At 30.5% G+C, this 10,155-nt stretch overlaps 1 protein-coding gene across 1 annotated transcript; it reads left to right on the top strand.

The window, feature by feature from the left end:
• Window positions 1–6,260: 6,260 nt before the first annotated feature.
• On the top strand, window positions 6,261–7,526 carry LOC107939700 (uncharacterized). The gene is made up of 2 exons (XM_016873066.2): window positions 6,261–6,922; window positions 7,257–7,526. Exons 1-2 carry the CDS (start codon window positions 6,667–6,669, stop codon window positions 7,268–7,270), a joined length of 270 nt encoding a protein of 89 aa, XP_016728555.1. The 5' UTR covers window positions 6,261–6,666; the 3' UTR covers window positions 7,271–7,526.
• Window positions 7,527–10,155: the final 2,629 nt, after the last annotated feature.

The raw sequence follows: 10,155 nt of genomic DNA, 5'->3' as shown, positions 1-10,155 counted from the left end.
GCCTGACATTTCACAAGCTGTTGGAGTTGTGAGCAGGTATATGCATGATCCTGGAAAAGGACATTGGCAAGCTGTGAAATGGATTCTACGGTATCTTCGAAAAACCGTAGATGTTGGTTTAATTTTTGAACAGGATGAAGCACGTGGTCAGTTTGTAGTTGGATATGTTGATTCTGACTTTGCTGGTGATTTAGATAAACGTCGTTCAACTACGGGGTATCTGTTTACTCTTGCGAAAGCCCCAGTGAGTTGGAAGTCTACCTTACAGTCTACAGTAGCTGTGTCTACTACAGAGGCAGAATATATGGCAGTTACAGAAGCTGTTAAGGAGGCTATTTGGCTTAATGGATTATTGAAAGACTTGGGAGTTGTTCAAAGTCACATTAGTCTATATTGTGACAGTCAGAGTGCTATTCATTTAGCGAAAAATCAAGTCTATCATTCAAGAACCAAGCATATCGACGTAAGATATCACTTTGTGCGGGAAGTCTTTGAAAAAGGAAAAATTCTACTTCAGAAGATTCCGACAGCAGATAATCCCGCAGATATGATGACCAAAGTGGTAACAACAATCAAGTTTAATCATTGTTTGAACTTGATTAACATCCTGAGAATTTGAGCACCTACAGGTGTATGGCGCTCGAGAGCGCATTTAGAGGCACTACAAAAGATAACTTTATCGAATTTGGGGAGTTGAAGGAAGTGTGTGAAGATGTGATTATCCTAATCAAATCTTCAAGGTGGAGATTGTTGAAAGGTCAACAAAGGTAGGAAGCAACTTGTTAAAAAGGTTGAGCAAGTTGCACCGAATGTTGAAAAGTTGAATGGGATAATTGCAATTTTGGTCCCTAATTTTTTAGGCCATTTGCAAGTTAGTCCCTGAACTTCAACTATAAATAGGCCTTTTCATTTTTCATTTCAACCATCCCAACCAATCTTTCTCTCTTAGTTTTCTCTCTTCTCCCATTTGAGAATTCTTAAGGAATTCTATTTGTTTGTAATATTTTGGAGATAGTAAAGTTATCATCTGGTGTTAGTGCCCGAGGACGTAGGTATAATTTACCGAACCTCGTTAAATCTCTTGTGTTCTTTCTTGTCCTATTTTTCTTTCAATATTTGAGGGTATAATAGTAGTATTTAATTGTGCTATTAAATTACTATAGAAGGGATATTCTGTCTAAGGAAAGACTTGGTATTTAAGAGATCCATGTGATCCACCTCTCTTCCCTGGGAATTGAACTTTGTGTGATTTTTTAGTACAATAATTTACACGCTTCCGACCCTATTGGAACAACAGATATTACATCTTGTATAATTTTCCTATACAGGGAATGTTGATATTGTGGATCCAAAAGGAGAACCTCTTATGTCTGACCGGTCGACAATGCTTATCCTACTCCTTTAAATATATCTTGCAAAGCCGATCAAGGGTCTGTAGATCATTAAGAATACCTTGTACCAACCTAAATTGTTGTTTCACCCTGTCAATGTATTGTCACTTGACAATGTGGAAACAAATGATGGACACTCACATACTAAATAATGCATGATGCTCATGGTCTATCTTAGGTAGATCGAAAAATATTATGTTGTCTAGATATGACATCCACAAAAACAACAAATAAATACAATGAGTACAATTACAAATAATCACTTATATTAGATATGAATACAACATCAACATGCCTTTTCGTCGACTCATCGATTGATCTCTCATGCATATAAGTAAAGTCCTTTCTATAATATGTACGATTTAAATGACCCTTAATTCTGTACTAATATTAGATGCATTGAAAAATTATAAATGTTGGTCATTTAATACATTTCAAGATATTAAATACAATTATATTTTTACCTTTGACCGATAGGGAACTCCCATGGTTGTGAAGAGATGGGCACTAACCACTGCATCCACATCCATGCCAAAGTAGACAACATCTATTTATTTCGTTGATCGGTTCTTGAGTCACCTTGCAAAGTGTCATGTACAAATATGTTATAGTCTTTAAATTCCAGCAAAATGTACTAATCGTATGAAAAAAAAATTCGATAGATGAAGATATTATTGAGCTACCAAAGTACCACCAATATAATGGAAAATTAATTTCTGGGGACCTCTGGATTCAGGATTAAAAAAGGTTTGAAATAAAGCTTCAATCAGTGGCGAAAGGTTGGCAAGGGCCCCAACTCCCCTAAAATGAATTTTTTTTCATATGACCCTTTTAAAATTTTTAAAAATTTAAATTAGTAAAGGTAAAATTATACTTTAACCCCCTAACAATATAAAAATTTGATTTAATCCTTTAAAAATTATAAAGATATAGTATATTAAAATAGTAAAATTGTATTTTTTTATTGTAAAAATTATAATTTAATTTTAGGCCTCTGAAAAAAATTTTTGATTTTGCCGTTAATCCGAATTTTTCTGAGTAAACAAAAACCATGTTTACGGGAAGCTTTCGATGCAAAGGTTGAACCGTAGTCGTAAATTTTTGCCCGAGTCTCTTCTGTATTCACTTGATGAACAGGACCAAAATTTCCACTAAACCTTTGAGAAAGTTGTTTTGAAAAACTTTGGTGCTAGCTATAGTATTTTAGGGTGAAGAAAAAAGGATGGGATAATAGTATTTACTTTTTATTCAAAACTCCTATTCAATCTTCATAAATTATGTCCAAGAGGATACTAAGTAATCCAAATCAAAATGTGATATCATCTCTTTTAAAGAAACATAGTATTCGTTTATTTTCTTTCTCAAATAATCTCTTAATTGAGATTTACTAAATATCTTATCCAATAAATTCAAGCAGATTTACCCAATTAAAATATATGTGAAACATATTTCAAATTATTTTAATTGGAACCTTTATATTTGTGCGTCGAAGTATGCACATATATCATGTCCAATTTCTAACTTCATCAAATTCAATTAATTATATGAAAATTTCTATAATTAATTTATCTGATGTGACAAGTTAAATATAGTCTCAACTTTTTTAGATTTCAATTGTTCCAATCATAAGGTGTGTAACCTTGTAGGACCCTATATCGTTGTTAGTGATAATAAAACATGTCTAATATTACAAGCAACGAGTGGCATTTAGCAATGCATCATTGCTACCCAAGTTGTAGGAAATCGTGATTCGACGAAACCTTTATGCGGCAATACTATCATGCAATATATTCATTTATCCACGGTACTTAGATTGAAAGCAAGTTATGGAATAATCACACTTGTATAACCTAATCCTAATAAACAAAAAAATATAACATCTCATATCAAGTCATTTAAGTAACACTATGCATTTCTAGTCTCATTTGATCAAGAAGACCTACATACAACTCCCATTATATAAAAGAGACAAATCTTGTCTTAATCACTCATAGTTTGTGGTATACCTGACAAGAGCCTTTACAATTGACCGGTTGTGCGCATGCGCGTTAAAGCACTGAATTTATGAAACCATTTTTAAAGTTCTGTTTTACTACAAGTATACAGTGTCAGTTGTAATATTTATATTGTTACAATGAAACACCGAAGTATTCCAAGGATCGAGCTCAAAGGAAGAGACAATTGAGAAATGATTAGCATACACAATAGAGTCTAAGTGACTATTAACACGATTTTATAGTATGACAATTCATAAAAGAAGATTTTTCAAGAAAATTAAATATTCTACCCTAAGGATTAAATTGCAATAAATGTAAACTAGAGGGACTATCTAGCAAATTACCAATGGGGGTTGGTTGACTTCGATGTGGTTCACCAAATCTTGGGCTCGGGACATAAATCGCTTAAATTACTAAGTGGCTCCATTTTATCTCTCAACCTCAATTTTACCGACTTAGACGAATTAGGTCCGATTTATATTTAGATCTTATCGGTTAATCTGAGACAAACGAACGAGTGCGCAACAAGAAATAGTCTTTGGGAAATTGAAGGATGAAGAATGGAATCTCATGACTACTTGAAGAAAATCGAGATGAAAAATTGCTTATAAAAATTACAAAAAAGTAATCTTGCATGAAAGAAATTAACTCCCAGAGTTGAAAATTTTATTAATGAATGAATCAATCAATGACTTTAATGTACAATAAAGAGATGCTTATATAGGCTAGCTAATTACATCCAAATAAAACTCTAAAGGATAATGAAACTCTAATTAATCTAAACAATAAGTAGTTTTAGTAGAACTAAACTTTCTTGTTAACTAAAAGACGTAAAACTCTTAAAATTTGGAATAAATAATAAAATAATAAAATATAATAGATACAATACTTGGATCATATATAATCAAAATTAGGCCCTAAACTTGAACCCTATATGATTTAAACTCAAATTAAAGTCCGAAACTCGTAATTTCCTGTAATAATCCAATTCAGAAATTCTGTTCGTGTAATCTTCAGTAAAATGGTTACAACTTGAGCTTCTAGACTCAAAATCAAGTTATTCAAAGTGAGTTTCGAAACTAAAAGGTAGGTCTTCAAACGCCATGTTGATATTTCAACCCAAAAATGTTTGGATCCAATTAAAAAATTCATCACAAGTTGACTGATCTTTCAAACTTGAAAATTAGAAACTTAGTTGAATTGACTTTAATAAAATTTACCCCATAGGTGCATGTATCACATTCTCATGGTGAGTCAACCTAATACACTATTCTACTAACATGTTCCCATGTGTCGACTTGATATCTCATATCCATTACAACATCTTCTCATCAACCAACTACACATTAGTCTCAATGTATTATTGTTGTCTCAACTCACAATAATATTTGAATAAGGATAATTTAAAAATAGTCGTATTATTCGCAAGAATTTATTATTAATTAGTTTATTTAATACATAAATAAAGAAAAAAAAAAGGTAAAAATGAAGATACCTTTACCAATAAACAAAGTAAATAAGTATACTATTACAATGATCTCAGGATCATTGTTAGACCTAATTGGCAACGGCATTTCTCTTACTATCTAAAGCATTGAAGTTTTGTCATATCATTTCTTTCAAAGTTGCATGTGTTGGAGGGGTAAGAATAAAAAGTCTCTCTAACTATGTTCATTTCATATTCTAGCATTATAATTGCTTTCAACATGAAAAATTAAATGTATGTGGGCTTCCATATTTGCAATAAGATGGGAAGCAAAACCAATATCTTTTCAAACTTTACTACTGTAAGTATCACATATAAATCAACACTCTTCAGGAGATTTTAAATACGTTTATTCACTTCCAAAAATTATAATTTATGTCGAGCGTGAAAAACTCAATTTTTTTGTTGTTCAAAATATCACAAAAAAAATTTAATTTCAAAAAATCTTTAAAACCTTTATGCAAATATAACAAAATTTTTTAAAAAATTGACTTCGAAAATTTACCATATTGTTGACATGGTTTGTTACATATTCTTTTTGAAACCTTAAATCAACCATCTTTACGAGGAAAGAAGTGGAAAATGACAATTTTTTTTTCAAAGTGGAAGAGTTTAAGAGGATTTTCTATGAAAATGGAAGAGAATAAACCTATTCATAGGTCGAGCTCGGTGCCCCATCTAAAAAATGAAAGAGTTTGGGTAAAAATATGTCTAAAAAATGGGATTGAGCAAAAAAAAAGCCTGTTTAGAAAGTGGGTCGGCCTCAGGTAAAACTTTTTTTTTTTGCCTGAGCCCAACCCGAATTTCAAAAGAAAACTGCTTTTTTTAATTGTTTTACTGTTGTTTTCTCACTATTTTGCTACCATTTCACTATTATTTTATTGTTATCGTTTGGATATTATATAATTCCTGTTTTATTGCTAATTTTATTACTATTTTAGAGGCATTTGCTTGTTAAGTTGCACATATCTTAAGTATACATATTTTTTTAATTTGTTGAGAAATATTTATTTTAACTTTTTTGAGTATTTTTTATGTATTACTTTTTTTAATTTATATTAAAAAATAATATAAAAAATTTTATATAGGCGAACCAGACCAAGTTAAGCCTGAATTTTATCATTTTTATCCGAATTAAATTTGAATAAAATTTTAAATTTAATTTTCAGTTTAAATCAAACCTAGCAAACAAACCTCTAAAAAAATTTTGAATAGAACTAATTGAAATCTAACTCGACCTCTAAAAAAAATTAAAATGAACTGAGAGGATCTCAATACCCATAAACAGTTTAATAAATTAATTGATTGGGCCACCAAGCAAATAATAATCTAATCAAAATTCATTATCCTGGGTGTTAAGATCCTGCATATTGTACTTTGTGCAATACTTTTTTCTTGTACAGATTTTATGATGATTTGATCATAATATAAATTTAACACCCATAAATAACACTTGAGAAATAACTTTTAAATAACTATTTTAGTAATTAATAATAAGTTTCACTATGCAAAACCCAATTTTTTTCAACTATTTTCTATTAATTTTTCGTATTTTTAATAATTTGTTATTTGTAGTAATAAATAAATAAATAAAAGGAAGAAAAAGGCTGAAGCAGAGTTTTGTAATTTTGCGGCACCGCCTAAAGTAGCAAAAACGTCCCGTTCGTGGGGGAGTTGGCCTTTGGTCAGCAGTCAGCACCCCAACAAAGACCCAACTTCTCATTTCTCCATCTTTTCGGACTCTCTCTGTTTCTCTGAACCAAGAGGGAAAGAAACCCAAACCCCCGAAAAGATGCATCGATCATCTAGCAGTTCTCGAGTGTCCGATGAGTTCTTCCTCAACGCATCCCCACCCCAATCTGTGGGTTCCAAGCAACCATCCTCGGAGACGGTTCCCCTGAATCCGCAAGAACTGCCTATGTACAACCCCCTCTCAGCCGCCGCCAAGAAAGAAAGGTCTCGACTCAGATCTGCCGAGAACGCCATCCACATCATCCCTCTCGTTCTCGTTCTTTGTGCTATCATTCTTTGGTTCTTTTCCAGCCCAGGTTTCAAACATCATCCTTTCTTTTCCCTATACAAGCCTACTTTATATAGCTATCATGCAGTGAAACATGTAGCTTGCATTCATTTTGGTTGAGAAATGAAATGATCCGCAAGTAGTTCCTAGAGCTTGTTAGGATATTAAAAGGCTCTCATTGATTATTAGTCTTATTTATCCTTTAAATCTTTATATTGGTTTTATGTTATTTTATAGATTTATTTCTATATAAGATTTTCAGTTGCAAAAGTAGATGCTTAAAGTTAGAATTAAGGAAAAAAAAATCAAAATTTTTCAATGTTATGTTTAATATAGTAAACTGAGAATCTAATTCTTTGCAGAATCAAGGGTTTGAAGATTGATTGCAAAAGCTAAGGTCTTTAATGGAGCTGAATGAGGAGTTTTAATTCCATAAAACAAAACAAGACAGAGTGTGCTTAACCTATGACATTATCAAAGAAGGGCATCTAACTTGTTTCGTGTCAGGGAGGCAGCTAGATATATTTAGATTTAAACAAGAGACAGGTAGAATGGTAGATATTCATTTGATTATGGAACTCCATTTAGATGCTTGTAGAATTGAAATGATTTCATAGATTTTGTGATATTAATGTTGGGAAATATATGCTAGGGATAGAAACCAAAATGATGGTCTTTTATAAAAATAAATAAAAAATAATAATTAAATACAAAAATAGTATGAAAAACATATTAATTAAATTCAATCCAATCATTCTTGCAAAAAATAAAACATTTTTTAAATAGTATCGTGAAACACATTGACGATTTCGGTTTTATTTAAAATGTATATATTTAGAGAAGAATTTACTTTCACGGAAAGTTTGCTAACCGCTTTAGTGAATGACAATTCCTAGTGAGTGTTTTTGTAATTGACAATAATTGATTAGAACATTGTGCATCGTTTCATCAATTTATCCAAGCTATACAATCATTCCAATATCCGGCCAGTGGCTGTTGAAAAGGATGAGTGAAGTTCCATCAGCTGTAAATGGTGAAGCATTGTTGATCCTGTTCCTAACCTAGTTTGAGGATCAATTAACATAAAAATCAGAACAATGTGTGGAGATTGGTTGTAGTTGAACTTGAAATGCAAATACGAATTGAGCCAACCTTCAACTATGACAGTGTTTCCTCCCTCTTTAACACCAGTTTCAGCTTCAGCTTTTGCTCCCATAACAAGAACCCAGGTCCTGTTTGTATTAGGCCTGAACTCGGCCTTGGGCCTTTCTTCAGCCTTTTGTTTTAGGCTTTATTCAATATTTAGTCCCTGAACTATACCCAGTTTTTCACTTTAATACCTAAACTCTTTTGTTGTCCTATTTTGGTACTTGGATTTTGCACTCGTACCTGTTTTGGTACCTAACAGCTAATGGCATTAAAAAAAAAAATCAGCCAATTAAAACGTATCACTTCATCAATGACATGGCACTTGTAAAACTTAGTAAAATAATGTTTAGAAAATTTTAAATTTTATTTAAATATATATAAAAATATTTAAAATTTATTTAAAAATATTTAAAAGTTGTAAAAATCCTTAAAAATTGTAAAATTTATTTTATTAAAGAGTCCAATATTGTTCGAATAAACAAATTAAAAATTAATCCCTGTGCTTATGGGTTGGTAATGACAAATTTCATGCATTATTTGGTTAATTAGACCTCAGTGTCTAATTGAAAATTTTTCAATAAGATGCTTGCAAAATTTTGGTAAATAAATTAAAATTTGAATTAAAAAAAAACATTGAGTTCAAATATTAAAAGATAGTTTTAAGAAAAAAATTAAAATTATTATAAAATTTTAAAATATTTTAAAATTATTATGATTTTCACAATTAAAAAAAAAATTTAAATAATCTTTTTCAATTTTAGTCATTTTAAAAAAATAATGTTTTTCACATTTTTTTACAGTTTTAAAAAAATTAAAATTTTTATAATTGTTAGAAATATTAAAAAAATTAAAAATTATAAAAATTGTAAGTTTTGTAAAAATGTGAAAATATTTTTTTTACAAAATTTTATATTTTTTACAATCTTTTTAAGTTATTATAATTATTATAATTTTTAACAATTTTTTTTTACATTTGAAGAACTTTTACAAATTCTTAATATTTTCAATAATTTTTATATTTTTAAAATAAAATTTTAAAATTTTTTATATAAATTTTACAAATTTTTTATTTTAAAATATTTTATAATTTTTAAATAATTTTAATGGCTGATCCATCAACATAGTAAATGACAAGTTAAAATGGTCAATGATCAGTTAACGCCAATCAATTTGAGAAACAATAATCACTAATTACCAAATTTTCCTTTTATCATATCCCTTAAAATCATAAACACGCTGTCTTATTTAATTCTTGATTTTATGATATATGATATTTATGGGATTTGGGAATCCCCTAATATCCATAATAACAACTCCTTCAAACCAAGTTGTAGAAACGCCTTTTTTAGGATATTGATGGGCGTCGAAACCTTCAAATAAAAATTTTTACGATAAAATAATTCTAAACAGTAGTAAAGAGAAGTAGGGTCGAATCCACAGGGATTGGTTATTGTGATCAACTTTCATCCTTTTCTTGTGAACAGAATTTTTGTCGTGCCCACGACTCGAAACGGACTTGCTGAAAAATAAATAAAATAATTTAGGAGAGTTGAAAATGTTTGGAAATTAAATAAGTGAGATAGCAGAAATAAACAATTATATAAATCAAAAATAAAATAAAATTAGAAAATAAATTTGAATTTTGTAAACATAATTGTAAAGCATTAGCCCTAGACTCGGTGAATTTCGGTTTTTGAATCGATCCTCGAAAATGAGTTTTCTCCTCCAAACAATAAGCTAGTTATAGCAGCTAAGAATGTCCTAACCACCAATTCTTCCTTTCATAGTTGATTCCGGTACGACTTGCAAATCAACCATTACCGATTATCTAACCGCGATACAGGTGTTCACAATTCAAGACCCCAGTAACCTTGCATACTGGACAACCCAACTCGGATCAACAACCTCAATCGTGCGAGACATTTAAATCTGATCACCATCTCCCTTGACGAAAATCCCACTAGTATGACCCTGCCAAGATATGCCAAGATACGCCAAAACGACTCCAACCCAACGTATGCTTTTGAGTTGAAATCGAGTTAACTTTAAGGGATGAATTTTTCAATCCCAATATTCCGAAGAGACGATGAATATCGTTATGAAAGATTTTTA

Source organism: Gossypium hirsutum, chromosome A08, assembly GCF_007990345.1.
Source record: "Gossypium hirsutum isolate 1008001.06 chromosome A08, Gossypium_hirsutum_v2.1, whole genome shotgun sequence".
Classification (NCBI taxonomy): Eukaryota; Viridiplantae; Streptophyta; class Magnoliopsida; order Malvales; family Malvaceae; genus Gossypium; species Gossypium hirsutum.
Note: the sequence above shows the minus strand (reverse complement) of the source record. Positions and strands in the feature narration are given on the sequence as shown.

What these genes read in the sequence shown, in the direction of transcription:
- LOC107939700 (XM_016873066.2), top strand. Translation starts at nt 6,667, where the DNA reads ATGCATCGATCATCTAGCAGTTCTCGAGTGTCCGATGAGTTCTTCCTC.